Source organism: Protomyctophum bolini, assembly GCF_963924005.1.
Source record: "Protomyctophum bolini genome assembly, chromosome: 15".
NCBI classification, from domain to species: domain Eukaryota; kingdom Metazoa; phylum Chordata; class Actinopteri; order Myctophiformes; family Myctophidae; genus Protomyctophum; species Protomyctophum bolini.
In genome coordinates, this window is record NC_137876.1 from 12,892,087 (window position 1) to 12,914,379 (window position 22,293).

At 43.6% G+C, this 22,293-nt stretch overlaps 1 protein-coding gene across 1 annotated transcript in view; it reads left to right on the forward strand.

Annotated features, from left to right (window-relative positions):
- The window catches only part of eif2ak4 (eukaryotic translation initiation factor 2 alpha kinase 4), a 48,179-nt gene extending 26,972 nt beyond the window's left edge, over nt 1–21,207 (forward strand). Inside the window, exons 30-39 of the mRNA XM_080784056.1 lie at nt 853–966; nt 1,607–1,735; nt 7,454–7,540; nt 9,375–9,487; nt 9,604–9,662; nt 10,488–10,591; nt 11,114–11,182; nt 12,867–12,911; nt 15,808–15,923; nt 20,478–21,207. Coding sequence (XP_080640182.1) covers nt 853–966; nt 1,607–1,735; nt 7,454–7,540; nt 9,375–9,487; nt 9,604–9,662; nt 10,488–10,591; nt 11,114–11,182; nt 12,867–12,911; nt 15,808–15,923; nt 20,478–20,535 — 894 coding nt within the window. The 3' untranslated portion in view covers nt 20,536–21,207. The remainder of the gene's footprint in view (nt 1–852; nt 967–1,606; nt 1,736–7,453; nt 7,541–9,374; nt 9,488–9,603; nt 9,663–10,487; nt 10,592–11,113; nt 11,183–12,866; nt 12,912–15,807; nt 15,924–20,477) is intronic.
- The last annotated feature ends 1,086 nt before the right edge of the window (nt 21,208–22,293 follow it).

Below are 22,293 nucleotides of genomic sequence, written 5' to 3' on the forward strand. Positions count from 1 at the left end.
CAAATGTCAGTATTATTTTTGAAACGTTTACACACTACACGACTAGTCAAAAAATTAAGGGGAAGAAGGAAAAAAAAGCCACATTTCCAAACCAAGGCCAAACCTCAATGAACAAATACATGTCATTGGGATTAATAATGAAGTTACAAAATGAGAGAACATATAATGAACAGATTATCACATGTTAATAAATAAGTGGTTAATATTAATACTCTGACATCAGGCCATATCACTTTCTCTTGGAACAAACAATACAATACAATCTTGTTCAAAACAATTAAAATGACTAATTATATTTTTTTGGTATGACCATGACAGGCTGCAGATACATTAAGCACGGGCCGCATGTGGGCTGCGGGTTGAATAGCACTGCCGTAGAGTACTATTCAAGATTGCTACTATTCAAGATTCAAGATTGATTACTATTCAAGATTGCTTTATTTTTGTCATTCTTTCCAACTGTAGCAGCAGAAAAAAATTACGTTTCTCCTAGTTAAAAAGACAACACAGGCTCATACAATAATAAATATATCAGCGCAAGACAATACTCTGAGTATAAATAAGTCCTAAAGAACTACAGGAATCCATACATTTTTTTTTTAATCAAAACATTTAAAAACTGAACGGAGTAATCTGTTCTAGTCTGTTTGGTGGAGAGCTACATTTAGACAGGCACATTAACTTATCATAATTAGCAGCGTTTCCGTGTGCAGTCAGTTAAAAATAAATAAATACATTTTCTTTTAAAGCGTTTTCCACACTCACTCTTTTTTCACATTCACACGTGTTCACATTCACATGTGTATTTCTAAAGTAATCAAAGTCGTTTGCTGGTGTCCTTTTCCTTGGTAGATCGTGGAGTTTCGGGGCCCTGCGTCTCCATCCACTGTCCCAGTACCCTCCGCAGTCGGGGCCAGTGTGGCCCTGGATAAAGTCTGTCTGGCCGTGGCCAACATGGAGGAGCCAGTGAGAGAGACACACACACACACACACACACACACTCACACACACTCACACTGAAATTCATAATTCTTTTTAATGAAGGAGCCACAGACAGCCTTTCATATTTAATGATGCCTCATTACTCCAGTGAACCGTCGCAGCCGCTTTTAGCAACGCGTTAATAACTATGATCTACTGTGCCTCTCTGGACTGCGTAATTTCTTTGTTTATCGATGTAAAACGGTCTGACTTCCAGCCTTAGCAGCGTCTTGTGCCCAGAAAAACTGGACATAATATCTGCTCCTGAAAAAAAAACAGACAAGCAGGATTATCCAGATGACCCTTTGGTACAGATATTTACGCTGTGTTCACACTGACATCAGATTTTTGGCCAATCCAAATGAGATAGTTTTTTATAATTTTATAATAATAGCCCTTACTTGTTGTGATATTTACTTCAGTAAAAATAGCAATACCACAATATAAAAATACTCTGTTACAAGTGTGATATGTATGCTTTTCCAAGTGCTCACAGTCAAAGCGCTTTACAATGGTTCATTCATTCATACATTGGGAGGTGAAGTGGCGAACAGTTGACGCCAGCGTCCTCACTTCCCACATCCACACATCAATGGTGTGTGACTGTCTCTCTTGTCCATGTCAGCCCCCAATGCCCTCCTGTGATGTCCTGGTGGTCCCCATGGGACACACCTCCATGTCGCGAGCCGTCAACGTCACCCAGAAGCTGTGGAGCAACGGCGTTTCGGCAGACATCGCCTATGATGTCTCACAGGTGAGTTGTACGTTGTTGAGCGGTGGCACACCGTCTCCTATGCACAGCTGTGTGTACGTATGTATGTATGTCTATCTGTCCCTATGTCTGGGTATGACCCTCTTGTATTAAACCCTGTCAGAGTAGGACCTTTGACCCTGCAGGTGCTTAACCCATTCTGACCTGAGATCAGATTCTAAAAATGTCTATTACATCCTGACAGTTTCATTATTAACTCAACAACTGTGCTTGGCTCCAAGGCACCACACACACACACACACACACACACACACACACACACACACACACTATAACACAGTATTGTAACACAGTCAGTACAGTATGTGTGGGTTAATGCATGGCTAGGTGGTTGTTGATATATAAATCACAGACAGGTCATCAACAATGACCAGATTGATCACCTAGCCATGCATTATCCCGCTTATTACATGGCTACTTAATGCATAAATTAATGAATTGACCCAAAACACAAGGTATTTCCTTGCTTGTGGTAATGAAAGTATTCCAGTAATGTCGCACTGGCCGTCTGCCCAGCTCAGCCGCAGCACAGTCGGAAAACAAGGAAATTAGTTGATAAAATAGAATCAATTTTCAGGTACTTCATCGTCTATTTCTGGCTTCAAATGTTTTAAATTATATAAGAAAGAGGCAATCAATTAAAAAAAATTGCCTGGCCTCCATATTCTGCTCATGATATCATATTACAGACACATTTTCTAAAGGATTCACACAGCTTGTAGATCAGTTATCTTCACCTTGTGACACGGTTGTACGTCGACGTATGAAATGAAGTGGTTAACTCAAGAATCCCATTACGATTTACGAAAGATCTAACCTTGGTAACAAAAACATACAAGGCTCACAAAATGATGATAACAAACAAAACCTTGATAGATAACTCATCTCTGGGATTGCTACTAGTAGTCCGATATGCAGAAATCTGCTGGAATTGCCGAGCCGTAATAGACCGCCTGGTTATAAACGCCACAAACCGTTCCATTCTTAGTTAGATTTGTTTACTATACCTTGCAAAACCGAGAAGAAAGAGTATGCTTCAACAGGCCAACACAGCATGGGCATCACTTCCTAATGTGCAGATTATACCCACCGAGCTGAACCCCCCGTGGGCTTGGCTGTTGTTTTGAAATTCAACTAAAGAGTGTCATGTTTGCTTTCTGTGATCCAGATGTTGGGGGGGGGGGGATCATTGTATGAAAAGGTTGGGTTAAATGTTGGGGTGTTCTGAGTGGGTTCCAGGGGGTCCCCAGCTAAATGATGGACCATTCTGAGAGTGTACAAATGGAACCAGATGGACCCTTAGAGGTCTATTACTCTGACAGTGTACAGATGGAACCAAGCGCACCCTTACAGGTCTATAACTCTGTACAAATTGAACCAAATGGACCCCGTAAGGGTACGGGTTCCATTTGGTTCCATTTGTACTGTACAGAGTTATGGGGTTCTTCTGTGGCCCAACGCAATACCAAAACGGGAGGTCCTTGAAATGAAAGAGGTTTGAGCCGTGTATCACTCTGCTGGTAGTGCAGTAACGGCCCCTCTCCTACAGAGAGCCTCACACGCTGACATTCAGCTTCTCTGCTGACTTGCCAGTAGGAAAATGTGGTCCGACAGCAGCAGCAGCCGACATTATCTTGACAATATCTGAAGCAGTAAACACCTCGGAGAATCCAGGCTCTATTGCCGGCCGGCGTTGGCCTTTGATTGAGGACAGCCTGACAGCCATGCTGAGGCAATACAGCACAGAGTTTGTTTCTGTAGCGGTTGACTCGTCCATCAATCATCACCCGGCAGACAAATTTATACTCGTGTGTGATTGATTCACTGTTTGGAAACCGGGCGAAAAACCGAAATGGGAGAATAATGGTCCGACTTCAAATCTGCCCATAGTTAACCCATTCTGACCTGAGATCAGATTCATACGAGGTTTCCACTGTGGACACACACTGGTCTGATGAACCCATTCTGACCTGAGATCAGATTCTAAAAATGTCAGTCGCTCTTCGATTTTTCAAAAATAGCAGACCTACAAGCTCGTATCGCGCCACTCGGTGGCGCGATATGAGCTTGTAGATCTGCTATTTTTCAATAGGTAAAGCATAACATGATGATAACACCAAAATGGGTGCCCGGTCAGAATGGGTTAAAGGAACGTTTGGCCATCCGTCAACCTTATCTCCATGTAACGGTCCCCGATAATGCTCAGTACACACTACACAGTCGCTGAAACCTTGTATGTCCAAAACCGTTAGTTTACAGTAATTGTTCAATTCACAAGCTCCTGCTGATACTTTTAATCCGTTAAATATTTATGAATAAAAATAGAAACGGACGCACTTAGCCACTTTAAATCTGGAACTACTATGCCGGGACTGGGTATCCGGAAGGATGGCATCAATCTGGCATGTGGAAGGACTAGGCTCTGTGGGTTGTCTCCTGTCCGGGCCCCTTCTACGTCTCACCAGGTCCACTCCTGATCACCAGGTCCAGCACCTGTGCGTTGCAACAGACTCCCAGCACCAGGCACTTCATTCAGGAGTGGTGGATTCTCGAGCCGCAATGGTTCTGCATGCTCCCCCTGGCCCATGGTGGTGCCGCAGGCTCCGCTTGCAACTTGAATGGCCCTCCTAAAGGCCTCACCGTGGATTTGTTGTGCTTCTTCCTCACGGAAGACACAGGCTGGGGCGCCAACCCATACTGCTCCTGGGTGCCGTCTACATTCCGGCTGCCACTCTCCGGTGGTCACCAGACTATTCCTGGTTGTCACATAGTCTATACTTATTTAATGAAGTAAAACAAATGTCAGTACTTTTTCCACCACTGCAGATCTGCAACCCTATTCATTTATGGCGGAAAACGTAAGGTGAAATATGGAGGTACAACGCTGTCTACTAGTAGTGCATCCCAGAGGCTTGCTGTGGACGGCTTGAAGATTTACCCCCAATGCCAGTGACCGAAAATGGCACCGTCCTGGCGTCCTACAGTGAGCACTAATGAGGGGGGCAGATCTATTGATATGCGGTTACAAAACATCTTCCCTTTAAGGCTTTTTTCTTTTCTTTTTTTATCTCCCTGGTGAAGTGCCCCAGCATTCCTGGTCCCAAAGCCCTGATGCCATGCCACTGTCACATTCTTCATGTTTATGAGACAGGGTGATGTCAGGCCCGTGCGTGCGTGCGTGCGTTTGGCTTTCCCTCACTGCCTGGCACAGCACTGTATGCAGACAGCCCCTCTCACTGTGCCCACTATACTCTATTCTCTATTCTTTTTCCTTTTCCCATTCTAGTTTGGCCATTTCCTCCGTCTACTGAATGTGATTTTGCTCTCTTCTCCTTTTAGCTGGCTAGGCTAGATCAAGAGCTACTGTATCTAGTGAGATCAGATATTTTTTGACCAAAGACCTCAATATTTGTGTTGCGATAAATTATCAACTATCAAGCTATTTTAAGCTATTTTAAGTATGAAAGGTTGGTTTAAAACCAGTCTCGTATAATCATGATACCTTTTGCCTTACATCTATCCTTCTTTGGCACAGAGAAGGTTACCCTGCGCTACCTCTCAGCTGGAAACAAGGGGGCCCGGCTCAAGTGCTCCAAAATGCCAGGAGCTGTAAAGCGCTACGTCGCAGACCTCCCCGGGACAGCTGTGCGTTTGTGCGTGTCTGTCTCTTTGGGACAGCTGTGCGTTTGTGCGTGTCTGTCTCTTTGCGATTTCGCTATCTCGGCTCGCGCCAAATCCACTGGTCAGGTGGCGTAAAGGCCTTGAAGAGAGCTTTTCAACCATCTCTCCTCTCTCCCGCTAGTCCATTGTTAACACCTTTCACATGCTGGCCCAGACTGAACCATTCTGCGGTATAAGCTCTAATTCACCCTCTGGAGACCGCTCCATGCTTTTCTTGTTTTTATTGGCCAAATATGGCAAACACCCCCCCTCATTCCACAATGCGGTCGACCCAAGAGAGGCATATGGCCCAAAGCTGCCCCGTCTCCCTTTAGGCAATCTCTTGCAGTTCCGACTGACTTTTCTGTCATTGAGTGCAGCTTTGAGACAAAGTTACATTCTAATGCACACAAACAGTTTGTTTTTCTCTGCCGCTAGGTCATCTAACCAAGGAGCCAGATTAAACCAGTTTGAGGATAAATCCGGCTGTCACGCTCGCACAAAAACACATATACTGTATGCTTAACGATGTGGTCGAATGTGCTACCTGCGCAAACATTGATTTTTGTATTTCCCTGCATGGGAAGTCCAAGCTCTCCGTGTTCCAAGCAAAACTCCTCTTAACTGAGTCAGTGTCACTGCAAAGGTCACTGTAAAATGGGCTACTGTGCCACCTTTATGAACTGTTCTGTAGAGCCTGACCTTTGGGGTCAAATGTCCTAGCCCTCCGATTAGTACTGATGTTTTGACTAATTGTTACAGTTGAATTATTTTCAAATCAATTTGCAAAACAGCTATGCTATATTAAAATAGTACGGCTGTTGGACGTTACAAACGTAACATCCGGACAATGCAAGGTGCACCGTTGTTCCAATCCGCACCAAATTTGGCACCCCCATCCATCAACTCTCTTCCTGGGCCGGCCGTAAGATTAGTCTCACTAGGGGCCACCAGCGAGAAATAAGCAGTTACGTCTAGGCAGACAAGCTCAAAAGAAACGATTATAGGCCACGTGAGCACTTTAAACCTACAGTATATTTATATCGCATCGCTCTACATGTGAGCTTGTAGATCTGCTATTTTCCAAAACATCTTAAAAAAGAAAACGTTTTAACAAAAAAGAAAATCCGGTACGGGGGTCCCTGTCACAAAACATTCTCCGATGGGGGGTCTGTGGACAAATCAATTCATGAATGAATTAATTCGGGGGTCCGTCCTTGACATCAAAATGTTTGAGAGCCACTGGTTTAAACAACATCAGACACAACAAGCCCAAATAAGCAACTACACTTTGGAAACGAGCCCGAAAAGCAGCAACCCGCAACTAACTACAAATATTTACAAGCGACTCTACAAAAAACAACAAGCCCAAGGCGGCTAACAGCTGGCTAACCGCCTTTAGACTTGATGAACTACGTCCCCCATGATTCCCACGTCATCCTCCTGTAGCCGTGCAGGTAGAGCTTATCATCAATAATACACTAGAACCCCTAGTGATGAAAGGTTCTCTTGTCTTGTATGTTGTGATAACATTCAGTGTCTATATAGCCAATAATTACTAGCGCCTGCTGGAAATGTTGGTTTTTAACATCAGTTGGTCTCTGTGTCCCCCCCCCCACCCCCGTCTGAACCCACCAGAAAGTGGCAGTATGAATATGTTGCTTCTTCTTGCCTGTGTTCATTTTTGACACGTTGAGATCAGCTATTTTCGGAGTGACACCCACACACAACCAACCATAAAATGACTTGTCGTAATTGTTCTACTGGATCTCTTCTCCACTAGTCCCGAGTCCCGACCCTAACATTTTAGTCTAGCTTTTATTTGTTGCTGAAAAGGTTGTATAAACAGTTGTATTTTTTTGTCAGCGGTTTTACAACAGTTTAAAGGCTTATTCCGAAACGGTGGTCACCTCATCACCTGGATGGATTATGAATAGGCCTTTAGTCGACGGAATTAACACTGTGTGTGTGTGTGTGTGTGTGTGTGTGTGTGTGTGTGCGCGTGTGTGTGTGTGTGTGTGTGTGTGTGTGTGTGTTCAGTCTCAGGATACCTTGTTGGAGCACTGCAGACAGGCCAGCATCACCTGTATGGCGCTGGTGTCTGATAAGGAGGGCAACTATGTGAAGGTACAGAAGATCCATCGTAATGTTATTCAGTGTGTTCCAGCTATACCTTATTATTATACCATAAGATTTAGTTTAATTCACTCTTATGAGCTTTCAGATCTGCTATTTTTCAACAGCTAAAGTATAACATGCTTAAAACACCAAAAGGGGTTCCCGCCCAGAATGGGTTATGTCATCTTTATTATCAATATTGTGCTAAAATGTTTCTTGTAGAAGACACATTGCACAATACTTTGTACACTGCATTTGATAACAGATAACACTGCATTTTACCGCACAACAAAGCTATTAAAAATAGCAGATCTACAAGCTCTTAGTGTGGCACTCTGTGCCACGCTATGAGCTTGTAGATCTGCTATTTTAGAAAAATCATGAAAATGTGCTTCGATTTGCTTCGATCTAGGGCATATATGTCAAACTCAAGGCCCGGGGGCCAAATCAGGCCTGTGAATGAATTATATTTGGCCCGCGGGATGATATTGAATTAGAATTAGAACTGGTCCTCTGGTATATTGCACGGACCACTATAATACTACAAGTCCCACAATGCACTGCGAATGCATTGTCACGTATCGAGGGCCCGCAAGCGCAAGCATGCGTCTTCTCTTCACTATTGATCAGCAGTGAAAGTATATCACTTGTGGTCAACTTTCAGCTACCCCTCTCCCCAAAAATGGCCCGTGTGTTGAAACACAGTCCGGCCCTCGACTTGTACCAATTTCTTTATTTTGGCCCACTGTGTATTTGAGTTTGACATCCCTGATCTAGGGGGTGCCTGGAATATTTTCAGATTGGGGGTCGGCGGCCAATTACATATCATTTTTGGGGTCCTTGACATGAAATAGTTTAAAAACCACTGACATAGAAACAGGCTTTTCTGAAAACTTTTAGGATTTAGAAGCCTTAAAAAAAATATCGGCCTCAGGTCTAAATGGGCTAATATTTTATTATTATTTATTTATTTATTATAAAAAATAATTGCTCAACTCGTTGCGAAGAGACACCTAAGCTTAACCTAATCTATTATATATTTTCATACAATTTCATACACTGAAATGTATGGGGTGGTTAGTGGTTGAGTGCTCAGTCCAATAGTCAGAGGCCTACTTAGAGAGCTATGCAGTCTGTCGGGGAGAGCTTGTGGGACTATGAATCTTTCCGTCTGACGGCAAGACCTGATATTCTTCAAGTAAAATATGAGAGGGCGGACATAATATTACCTGCCAGAGATAGCATTCTTTTAGTGCTGTTTATGCTGCTTTGTCCCACAGTCTTTGAGCAGATATTCATATTATGTAGCAGTCTGTCTAGCCAGTTCACACACAGACTTGGCAGCAACAGCTTTATACTGTAATGCGTTTGTCTGCCTTCCTTCTGAAGGTTATTCTCTAAGAGAGAATAACAAGACATTGGAATTAGAGTTATTTTATAGTTTTGAAATTAATTCGTTTTCGTTTTTATTTCCTTTTTCGGATTTTCTGTTTAGTTTTAGTTCAATTTGAAGTAGTTTTCATTTTCAGGAATTGACTAGTTTTAGTTTAATTCAATTTTAGTCTAGTTTTTCCAAACCTGACATAGAAGCTGAAGTGGATAGGATGAAAGACTGCATGACTGAATCAGAGTTGATGGTGGAACATATAAAACAAAGATAATTTTACATGCAATTCTAATTTGTTTTAGTTAGTATTCCATCGTTTGTTTTAGTTTAAGTAACACTTAGTTTTTTATTTTAGTTTCAGTTAAGAAAATGTGTTTTCCCTTTGAGTTTTAGATAACTGAATTATCCCTGGGCAGAATGTGAGAGCATGTGGAAATGTAATTTGGTGTCTTGCAGGTCAAGTCCTTTGAGAAGGACAGGCAGTCGGAGAAACGGATTCCTGAGTCCGACCTGGTGGACCACATCGTCCAGAAATGTCGGACCAAATATTGCGAGGACAGAAACATCAGGTAAAGCGATCGATCGGGTCGTCTGCTCGCCAACGCTCTGGAGAATGGCTTTCTGTGGAGTGAGATAAACAGCCTTGTTCTGACCACATGTCCTCGTCGCCTCCTCCTCTCCACAGGGAGATATCTGAGAGCATCTCTCTGCAGAACCCCAAAGGATCACTTCTCAACACCTCAGGTACTGCACGCAAGTCATTCTCCCCTGGCCTGGCCCCCAGCCTATATGATCTCTGGTCTAGAGGGGTGGGTGCCGGTTGAAAACAGGCGGTGGACGTCACCATATTTGGAGATTATCAATCTCCGTCTCGGGCACATGACCGTGCACTTGAACTTGCCGGTGATTTACGTCATGGGCCCTGATGGTGTTAAAATAAGATCTGGTTGAGAAAGGGGTGAAGTGGCCCTTTTAAGTGATTGATAGTTGGGGAACAAAAGGACGTTTTGTAACTGGGGTTGTGAAAAGGGAACCAAATGGACACTTGGTTCTGTTTGTACACTCAGAGTTAAATTAACACTTTTCAGTGTTAGATTAGGTTTCCAAAATTAAAAAATATTATATCAAATTCATATTGTTCAGTGGCCTATATATGAAACTGGGCTGAAATGGAGGTTGAGAACCACTGGTTTAGACTATGGTGACTTTTGAATGTTGGCATGGGTATAAGAGGAGGGCTGCTTTTTGTTATAGCCGTGCTTTGTTTGACTTCTTTTACACCACATGAGACCCAAAAAGGAAAAAAAAGTGTTACGTGTGCACTGTGCAGTGTGAGCCCCCTGAGCGACTGATCACAGTGTGAGATTTCACACCATGTCTGGCATACCTCCACATGCAGACATGTTAATTCCGTTCACTGTACTGAACAGTCTGAGCAAAAGAATGGCTGCTCGAGACTGTTTATTGGACACGCATGTTTCTGCGGTGTGACAAAGGGGTCAAAGCCTCTTTATAATAACGGATCATATTGGGAATGAGTTGTGAGCTCTTTCCTGTGTGCGTACGCAGGGTCGTCGGAGCAGCATGGGAGCAGTAGCGCCGTGAACATAAACGTGAACGTCATCAGCCCCGATAAAGTTTCCGCCAGCGTGAAGAGACGCTATGAAACTCAGGTCAGTTGGCGACACACGGCGCAACCACACACACGCGCAGACATGCACGCGCACACACACACACTGAGGTTCAGTCACGCTGCGCACCACGAGATCCACGCGACCAGAGTTTGGCCTTCGACAGAGACGCTGAATGTTGCTCTCTCTCTCTATCTCTCTCTGCCAGGGACCTCTGTGACTGCTTTGGAAATCAATTACTATACTATCTGGGGTTACTCTCCTTCCCTTTCCATCAGACTGCCTCCTCTCTCTCTCTCTCTCTCTCTCTTCCTCCCTCCCTCAGTGTTTCCATCTCTGTCCAGTGCGTGCTGGCTCCCTCTGTGCCTTTGTCACTAGCGTATGTTAACAGGCGCTGTTAAAATGCCCGCTGGCTCTCTCAGAGAAAGATTGCATGTGAGGAAGAATCGTTTTTTGTTTTCCACTGTTTGATTTTGATCATGGGAGCAATTATTCTCCTCTCTCTTCCCCCCCCCTCCTCTCCCCCGTCACTTTCTCTCTCCCTCCCTCCTTTTCTCTTTTCAGATCCAAAGCAGATTGCAGAATGTTGGTAGCAATTTGCAGAACAAGAGCAATGACATTGAAGTTCTGGCTGTAAGTCATGTGTTTGTTTGCCCCCCTCATTCTCCTACCTTATCTGTCCAATCCATGTGCGAAATCACAAGAACCAGAAAGTGTTTTAGTTTTTTTTAGCTAAAATAGCAAAACATCAGAGGACGCGGTCCCCTTTTTCTTGTCGTTCACATGTCCCTGGAACCCCCTGCTGCGGCTGAGATTGCCAACGTAACCATTTAACTTGCGGGCAGAACAATAAACACCAAACAGAACACAGTGTGCACATGTGTGTGGGACGAATCGGAATGGCCCGGCGTGTTTCGTTTATTTGTGGTTTTGTAGTAAAAACTGCAGCGAGGTATTCTCAAAGTAGATTATCCCTTCTTGTGCCGTCGCTGTTTTTTTTTTTGTTTTTCGTTTACCCCTTCGGGTAAATGCATTTGGTAAATACATTTATCTTTGTTTGTGTCTGGATCCCGTCACCAACGCTGCCTTTATTGCGAGTTACTGAAACGGAACAGACAGAATCACCCTGATAGCGATGTTTCTCAGGCCAGAGTGTCTGCCTCAGTTCATGCCAGCGGCCTGTTTACCACTCCTATCAGTCCCAAATGGAACAGAACAGCAGTCGTTTTCCCATGACAAAGCCACAAGGCCATTAGTCTTCCAATTTCCTGACATCGGGGTACTAGTGGCGATCGCGTTTATGAAAGCGGAATTATAGAGCAATCTTTTCCCCCACTGTGCTGTCTCCAAATTGAGACAGCACAGCACGGCGCACAAATAAACAGTGACCACCTGTCCGCGGACGTTTTTTTTTTGTTGCTTCCTGGTTTTGTCCCGGCGGCCTTGTGTATGTTTTCCCTCGAGGTATAAGGATGCAGGAGCCACTTCCTGAGGAAATGTATGTCGTGTTGTTATGAACCGTATGCGCAGTGGTGGAACAAGTACTCACATTTTGTACTAAAAGTATCAATACTGCAGCGTACAAATGCTCTGTCACAAGTGAAAGTCCGGAATTCCAAATTTACTTGAGTAAAAGTACAAAAGTATTGGCCTCAAAATGTACTGTACATAAGGTACCAAAAGTAAAAGTACTCATTATGCAGAATGTTCCACTTGTTTTCAAATGTATAAAGATATTTTGAAAATTGCAGATCTACAAGCTCACAATTCGTCGCAATGTGACGCATTGTGAGCTTGTAGATCGGCTATTTTCAAATGGCCAAAATGTATAAGGCTGAAGAGGTTACTGTATGTTTTTTAATAATAATCAAAATCTCCAAAGTAACTACTGTAGTAACTTAAAGCTTACAAATAAATGTAGTCGAATGAAAGTGGACGAGCTTCCATTGTGTTCTACAAATTTACTTGAGAAAAAGTACAAAAGTATTGGCCTCAAAATGTACTGTACATAAGGTACCAAAAGTAAAAGTACTCATTATGCTGAATGTTCCACTTGTTTTCAAATGTATAAAGATATTTTGAAAATTGCAGATCTACAAGCTCACAATTCGTCGCAATGTGACGCATTGTGAGCTTGTAGATCGGCTATTTTCAAATGGCCAACATGTATATAGGGCTGTATGTTTTGTAATAATCAAAATCTCCAAAATAACTACTGTAGTAACTAAAGCTTACAAATACATTTAGTGGAATGAAAGTGGACGAGCTTCCATTGTGTTCTACTCCACCCCCCCCCCCCCTCTCTTCTACCCCACAGGTGGACCTGCAGAAGGAAACGCTCATCTACTTCCTGTCTCTGGAGGTACTGGAGGTTTTCTAGTGGTCTTGTCATGAACAGAGTCAATAAAAGGCCACTTCTCATTGAATGGATGGAGGGAGGGAGGGGTGGGTGGGTGGGTGAAAGCAAAAGGCCAGCAGAGGTGAGGGTCCCTGGAACAGGAAGAAAGGGGATCCCGTATCCTTCCTTTTCAACAGCCCAGTCTGGGGAAAACACCCCTGTTGTGTTCCACAGAGAGCAGTGGCCGGCTGCCAGAGGCTGTTTGTTTATACTTGCTATGTACAGTATGTATAGCCTCTTACATGGTGTTGTACTGCTCCAGTCCATGACTCGTCAGTCCGTTCTCGAGTCCACTTTTTCATTGACTCGGTCTCGCCCCTTAATTTTGACTTGACTCTGTCTCGGACCAAGGGACTCGGAACTATACCCATATTATGAGGAGACAATTCACATTAACATAAGCGAACTGTCTGGGCCTTATAGACAGTTATCTTGTTAAGTAACAGCTGATGTGCCTGTCTGCTCTTGCAGTGTTTCTGTGCCTATAAAATAGAATCTGGTCTCTGGACTCGACCCCCTCCCACACTCTGTCTTGACTCAGACTCTGCCCCCCTCTGACTTGGTCTTGACTTGGGCTTTAAGTGGACTCGACTACAACACTACTCATACATACAGTAGGGAAGGGTGTTTGGGATTTATAATTTTTTTGCTGTAAAAGATGAACACTTTAAATTCGTAAGTTCATGGTTATCCCAGATTAACCGTAGTGTCATGACGTCCTATTTATATGAATGAATCGCATCACGTGACTCATGACTCGTGTGTAGCACAACCGATGTCAGCACTTCAACGCAGCAAATCAAGGCAACCGTCTTTATTACAGAAAGAGCCAACAAGGGAATTAGGAGAACTGTTTCAACTGAAACAAAGTTAACAGTCTTCTGTCTTTCTGGAAATGCTTTCCCACAGCTTTCCGGCTTCCTAGATGTCTTTTTATAAGCTTTGGTTTCAAAGCAAACTGTGGTTTATTTTTTTAAAGCCAATCCATTAAAAACGCGTTTCCTCTGGCCTAAACATTGCTGCTTAATTGTTTGGAAGTGAATATAGATTTTGGTGCGCAGCAACATTGGATATTTGACACAATGTACTGTAGTATAAATCCAACCAGATAAGGTTGTGGCTCTGGACAGAAGTAGGTTGGTGTAGCTGTCACTGCTAGGGCATAACGCGAATAAATAAATAACAATTGATGTCTAATCCTGTCTGAGAAACTCACGGTTAATTCGTTCTAAGCGGAGAGTGATTTATTGTCATGTACACGGCTGAACGCGTGCCCGACCCCATCCCTAACACGCAGACAGACACAGTTAATACAAATAATATCCACCACTGACGTGTTACAATTCACATTCCACATTGGCCTGACCTGGACTGTATCTGCTGCAGAAACCATGGTCTCCATCAGCGTGGCGTAAAAAAAAGAAGAAAAGAAAAGGTAACGTCAGTCATAATGATGTGAGGAACCATAAAGAAAGAAGAAAAATGATCTTAACACCACTGTTATGTAAGCAACAGCAGTCTCCCCTCACTGGGAATGAAAGGGCTCCCTGTACAGTCGGCCCCCTTCCACCGCACGCGTCAAAGAAAACACTTTTTCAGCGTATGAAAACGCACGACAATACACAGTGGGTCAGAGCCAGGCCAACAGGAAAAGCCTGCTTCAAATGTGCAGCTTCTAATTACCCCAAGTCACACCAGCACAAAGGGACCAGGCAACTCGGCCTTATACATCTCGACCCACTCCGCACAGCCATGACACGCAATAATATACATGGTATATGTGTGTGTGAGTATGTACGTGTTCAAAGCCACAGATCAATCTTTTTATACCCGTTGCCGTTTATTGTGGTCGGAGAGAGAGACTTTGGGGTCCTCAGTGTCTGACAGGGTGCTGAATAAAGCTGTGCTTTGTTTCAGGTCAGGCACTATGGTGGTGAAGGCCTTTTGTGATAAAAAAAAAAAAAAAGATAGCTTTGTCGTTCGTGCGATGGCTCTATATTAAGCTTGTGAGGGTGACTGGTACTGTAGCTCCATATACTTGTACAGCAGATATGAAAACATGTGGACTTGATGTGCAATGGTGTTGATTTTAGTTTAAGATATTTTTCTAGGCTCTCTGCCCATTATTGACAGATATACAGTAGGTGGACAGTAAATGGGGAGGGGGACGACGACACACACGCAGCAAAGGTCGTCGGGATCGGGACTCGAACCCACAACACTCTGCCAGGCCGGACCACCAGCCCAGACGCCCGGACGGCCAGGGCCCAACAGTGTTGATTTTGACGGAAGATTTTTATGTTGTTTTAGTCAGTCTTTTGAATAAAATTCCCTTTAGTTTTAGTCATATGAAAAGCCAAAATACATTTTAGACAACTAAATTTAGTTGTCTAAAATGTATTTTGGCCGGCCGTGATGGTGTTGAAATGCCTGATTTACAGTATACTCTAGCCTGACACTCAGTCTGAATTTTCATTTCGTTTCACTCCATTATTCAATTATTAAATCGCCTGAACATAATTTTTTAATGTGGCTAGCGATTCAGGGCCTGGACGCCAGGCTAAGTATACTCAGCTGTGTGCCGAAAATAGCAGATCTACGCGCTGCGACATGTACAGTACTGTGACACGTTGTGAGCTTGTAGATCGGCTATTTTTGGAGAGTGACACCTCCACACGACCAAACATCTACCAAAATCTAGTCTTATCTTAGTCTAGTTTTTGATTGTATTTAGTCCTAGTTTTAGACATAGCTCAGTTTTTTTGTTGTTGCTTTTGTCAATGAAAAAAGCCGGTAGTCGACGAACTCAACACTTGATGTGCAAAGACCTTAATGTTGTCTCTTCTTGGTCTCTCCCCAGTTTGACAGCGAGGAGCAGTTCAACATCAGCGTCCAGCATCTACTGTCTCGCCTCCCCAAACAGCGCTACCTCAAGTCCATCTGCGAGGAGATCCACCGCTTGAAAATGGTTAAAAGGTAGGAGTGTTGCCATGTCTGTGCATTCTCATGTGGCCAGACTGTTGGTTAAAAGGTACGAGTGTTGCCATGTCTGTGCAGTCTCATGTGGCCAGACTGTTGCCTCTCGCAATTTTCATACAGTCTGGAGCACGGAAGCTTTGATCATGATTAAGCGGAAGTGAAGCTACCTCCTCACTTCCGCTTTGTCTTTACAGTCGCGCAAATGTATCCTAATAGAAATAGAGGTAATCTCAGGCAACCATATATAGCTTGCTGCTTTGCAGAAATGTGTATGATATTTTAAAATATATTTTTGTGATCGGAAATGGCAGCTTCCTTACTCTGATTTGGGGAGTTGCAATGCCAGATTCTGTATAGCATTCGGAGATTGTGGAATAGTTGTCCGGATACGTGAGACTAGTCTTTGTGCAGGGCGGAATAGCCTTGTTCAAAACAACACGTAGGTCTTATTTAATTTTTAATTTGTTTTGAGGCTTTTTGCTTTTATTGGTAGATTTACAGTAGTTTAACAGGAAAGGGGGAGAGGGAGGGGGGGAAGACACGCAGCAAAGGTCGTCTGGCTGGGGACTCGAACCCGCGACACTCTGCCGGGCCTGGACCGCTCAGCCGGCCCAGGCCACGTACTGTAGGTCTGTTTCATGTCAGTGCTGTGCCCCTGCTAGAACGGGCGAGGAGACCCTGTATCCTCGTCTCTATCTGCTCCCACATACCACAGGTCAAGCCCTGACTTGCCTTTCCTATAATAAAAATACAAAACAAGAAATAAATCATGAAACCTGAGGCAAACAAATAGTAGAACACATTAAATTGTAATAATACACCGCCGTCTTTAAAAAGGCAGACTTCCTTTTATGGGCAGCTGCCACTCCAAAGCCTGGACTAAGCCGGCACGCCGCAGGTGTTCCAGGAGAACTGACGAGATGTAACTACCGCCTCCAGAACATCACAACCTCAGGTGATCCCATTTCCTGAGGTGAAATCTGGGGGGCGAGGATTTACCTCGTTTAGTTTCAGTGATGTCTGGCTCTTAACACCCCCTGGTTGATTGACTTGTGGGGTTAAGGGGGGGGGGTTAAGTATTTTGGGTTCAGCCATTACTGTTGTTATGGGTGGAGTGGTTTATAATATTTATCCCAAGCTCCCGGGCAGTGTTGCCATGTTGCCCATTATTATGAGTGACTTTGGGCACAATTTTTTCCTGTAAAGTTGCTTGTAAATATTGGTGGTTTGCGACAGGTTGTTGTTTTTTGGGCTTGTTTCCGAAGTGTAGTTACTAATTTGGGCTTGTTTGAAGCTTCCTAAATGATGTTAAACCAGTGGTTCTCACACAGTTCCCGCAGATTCGTGTATTTGTCCACGAGTATTTTGTTACCCCTGTACCTTTTTTATTTTATTTTATTTGTATTATTTTTTTAATAGCAGGCTCGAGCTTGTAGATCTGCTATTTTCAAATATCTGATTTATATAAATATCTGACCTCAGGTCACTTCTTTAATTTGGGCTCGTTTTCATAGCTTATTTCTCTCGCAAAATCTGGCAACTCTGCTCCCAGGCAGCAAAGTCTTTCAAAGCTACAACCCACACACACACACACGCACACACACGCACACGTACACACACCACCTCCTCTGCTCGGTGCTTCCAGTGTTGTGACTCGTGACGCTAGCGAATGCCCATAGAGAGCAGCCCTGTGAGGGGATTTGATGGATTTTCCTTTTCTTTCATGAATGGGATATGGCAACAAAAGAAATGAAATCCACTCCCCCGGCGGCTCCAATGAGAGCTTTGTGTCTGGCTTCACCAGAGCAGTTGTTTTTCACCCCCCCCACACACACACACACACCTCTCAGTGTTGCGTGTCCCGTTCGCCATTGAGAGAGAGACAGAAAGAGAGAATTGTTTACTATCGAGCGAGCGTTATTATGGATCCCACTGCAGCTCTAGACAAACCCCTCTGTGATTGGCCAGTAATCGCTGTGATTGACAGTTTTTGCAGCTAGCCTAAACCTAACCCTTAATCCGGAAACCTCAGTAAAACTATAGATAAACTTAACCCTAAACCTAACCTCAGTCAAACTATTCCTAAACCTAACCTTAACCCTAAACATAACCTCAGTAAAACTATACCTAAACCTAACCTCAGTAAAACTATGCCTGCCGGGGAGCCAATCAGACGGGTCTATCCTAGAGCTGTGGTGGGTTTCATAATCACGCGTCGAGCGAACGTCACGGAGGCAACGCCAACAGTTGAATACTGCAACTCTGTTAAAAGTAAAAGTCCAGATTTCAAAATGTAATTGATCAAAAGTACAATATTTGCCTCTGAGATGCAGTGGAGTGGAAGTAAATACTCAAAATACCTCAAAACTGTACTTAAGTACAGTACTTAAGTTAATTTACTTGGTTTCTTTCCACCACTGGCCGGGTTAGGGTTAGTATCATAAACCCCAATACGTCCCGAGGGGCCCACAATCACCAGCGTGTCCCCCGGCGTGTGTCCTCCCCCAACACCCCTCTCAGCCAAACTACCTTTCAAGTTGGAGCTTCAAAACAGGCTCATAACTTGCCCGCCCGCTGCTAGCTTGCCATCACCCCTCCTCCCGGTTAAAAAAAACGGAAAGTGGCAATAATTCAGGTGATAATGGACGCAAGTAGACCAATTAGAGTGCCCTTGTTTATGTGGGGTAATGGGCTCTATGCATAGTATCGGTTTGCACACACAATAACTCTTGTTACTTCCGGGCTGTTTCCTATTTCCTTCACAGATGACACTAATTAAGGCTCTGTTCCATTTAGTGTGCAGTGGTTCTCAAACTTTCCCCATAGGACCCCATAACTCTGAGAGCGTACAAATGGAACCAAATATTTGGTTCAATTTTGTACACTCAAGTTACACACCCGTACAGGGCCATTTGGAACCCAGTCAGGGACACTTTGAGACCCACTGGTGTAGCAGAGTGTTTCCAGTGAGCCAACATGCACAATTGCATGACCCTGACTCTGTTTGACCAGAATAGATAGGTATGCGCATGCATAAAGTCAATGGCAAATCGAGTGGCAAAGTGAGTTTAACGTTGTTTAACATTGTTTAATACAATCAGATAAGACTTTTTTTGTTTGGACGTACGGGCTGGGCTGTCAAGGCCAGAAAGTAGTTTTTTGCCACTCAGTAGGTGTTCCTGCATAACGTCCGGTATGATGATGATGTCACGCGCGTACCCTCTGTAGAACAGAGCCTTCGTTAGTATCATCGGTAACACCTGTGAAGGAAGTATTGAAGGGCCCCAAGTTCATTCCAAAATGCTGTGTGTGCATAGAGCCCATTGGCCGTTCAAAACGCAAGGCCCTGTGATAGGGTGGAAATTGATTCAAGATGATGTATTATTATTATTGATTCAAATTATTAGATCTCATAGCAGGGTCCACACAGAACTGTTTTGTAATGATGAGTGAGCAGGTACAGTAGGGGTTCTGTTTTGAGTGACACACTTTTTGCTGATGGGGCATAGCAGTGGGCGTGTTTATCTGGTTCCCCTGCAAAATTGACCATACATTTTTCCCATAGAGATTTACAAAAATATTAACATCAAATATTTTAAGCCTGAAATCAGGCCATCCAGGATCCTGGTGAGTCATGACCATCAGACCTTTGATACTGTGAAAAAAATATATTAAATGTAGTATATCATATAATTAAGTATTCAATATATACAGTACATAAAAAAAGTATATATATTGATTCTTCACAGAATCAAAGGTTTTATGGTCATGTTCACCAGGATCTAGGATGGCTTGATTCTAGGCTTAAAATTGATATAAATACTTTTCTAAATCTCTATGGGAAAACCACGCCCACTGCTATGCCCTATCATCACACCTGTGACCTGGGAGGTAGCATCCTGTTGGATGAATGGGTTCTACAGTATGTAACAAGGAAGAGGACCAGTTTGTAGAGCTCCGAGACTTACTTTATTTTAAGGCCTTAAAATAAATGAATTATCGGAGCTCTACAAACTGGTGTCCTTGATGCCTGACATCCAGCACCTGGCCTGAATATAGGCATTGAGATGTGCCCACAATCTTCTCTGTGAACTTCTACAGTATGTACACACTTGGGCCACTTCCCGACTTCCTTCACAGGTTTTACTGTTACCGATGACACCAATGAAGGCTCTGTTCCATTCTGGTCAAACAGGGTTGGGGTGCTGCTGCGCGTGTGCTTTGGCTCACTGGAAACACTCTGCTACACCAGTGGGTCTCAAAGTGTATAACTCTGAGAGTGTACAAATGGAACAAAATGAACCCTTAAGGATGCATTTGGTTCCATTTGTACATTCTCACAGTTGTGTGCATAGAGCACTTTTTCACAAATGAATCAGAATGAAGTCATGATGACTAAAACCATGACTAAATATATACAGACAATTTCTTCAGTAAATAAAAACTAGATGAAAATGTTATGGAGAACTAAGAAGTAAATGTACTGTACTTTCAATGTTACTTTCCACTACTGAAAACGGGGTGACTAACAGACTTCTGTGTAATTCTCAGGGTGAACGTGGTGTTCTTGTACAGTTACAAGGACGACTACTACAAGATTCTCATCTGAGACAAGCCGGACGGACGGACGGACGGACCCGACCGACTGACCAGCACACAGTCCAGTAGTTCTCCATGATTCCACAACACCACGTCTCTTTGGCAGCACTTTTTCGACACCAAGAGAAATGGTATATACACTTGAACAATATCAGATTCCTCCTAATTTATTTTTTACTCCAAAGACAAAATAATACTTTTTTTGTTTCGCCCGTGTTGAATGGCATGATCTTACATTGAGCGGCTTCTAAACTAATCTCCCCGGTGTTTTGTGTTCCTCCTCATACCAAGTTAGGATTGCTCGGTTTTACTGGACTTTTACTGCCTTAATATAACCGTTGGCTTCGAAAGGAGAAAGGGCTTTCTACCGAAAAGCACGTGTCGTTACGACACAATTTTTTAATGTGACGGGATGGGATATCTGAAATAAATTGCTATTTTTTTCCTTGCTTGAGCTGTGGTTTTCCCCTTGCGTGTGTGCGTGCGCGTGTGGTGCGTGTGTGGTGCGTGTGCGTGTTGTGTGTGAAAACAATACATGCATTCATTAAACAGCACTGGCCTTTGGACCAGTGCTGATCCCCCTGACGTTCAGCAAAGCTTGATATCATCCCTATTACTGTAATAATACACACCCGTGTGACCCCAATTATTGATTAGTCCAGACCGATGATGTAAATGCATACTGAGCAGTCTAAATTAAATGTTATTACTTTTTACTGGGAGTCTCTCTACATGGAGCAGAGCTCGCAGTGAGATGTCTGCCTCTCAACCAGTAGTAGGGCCTGGGAAAACCAAAACGGGTCCATGTGGTTTACTTTATTGATCTTTCCAGAGGGACTTCCGCACCTTGAAGTTTTATTGGTTGAGCGCGCGCGGTTGACGAACAAGTTGAAACAATGGCACGACCTGCGTCGAGGATTATAGCCAGGGTTTTCCGGGTCTGGACTGCAAAAGCTCAGCGTTTTAACGTCATCTTTATGGGTTCCACTCACTGGAATGAGAGGTCTGTGTAATAATCCACTCACTCCAGATCGGGAGAGCAAATCTTTCAAAAGGAACACCTCACCACCTCCTCTCCCGCAAAGACATCTGCTTGTTAAGCCATTTTGGGCACGAACCCCTTTTGGTGTTGGCATTATGTTATGCTTTAGCTATTGAAAAATAGCAGATCTACAAGCTACGAGCTTGTAGATGTGCTATTTTTGACAAATCGAAGAACGACTGACATAGAAACATAGCTTTCTCAGAAAACTGTCAGGATGTAGAAGACATTTTTAGGTCAAATTGGGTTAAAACACCGATACAGGAACAGGCCCAGCGAAGGGGACAGAACAACGATAAGCCTTAACGAGAACACGAGAACATTGATTCCCATCAGCGGTGCGAGGACAGGTCCAGATGTTGTGTGATCCTCGGGGTCTGCCCTGGTGTGTGCAGCCTCAGAACCACAGATAGCATCTCCACTGATATGTGGTAGAGAGACGCTCAGCTACCGACGACGCGCCCAATCTCAAGTGATTATCTCTCTAGACCATTAAAACTGGGGAAAGCATCTGTGACATTTTAGATTTAAACCACTTTAACCTTTGTTTAATACTAATCTTTGAATCTATTTTTATAGCGACTATGTTCAACTCAAATCTTTGCTTCTTGGGCTCCCTGGAACAAAATACTTTGAGATGGTGGTCAGTGGCTAAATTCGTCGCTGTCCGGCATAAACCAGCTAACTCCATTTTTCAGATTTTTGATACCCCTCCATCCCAATTGT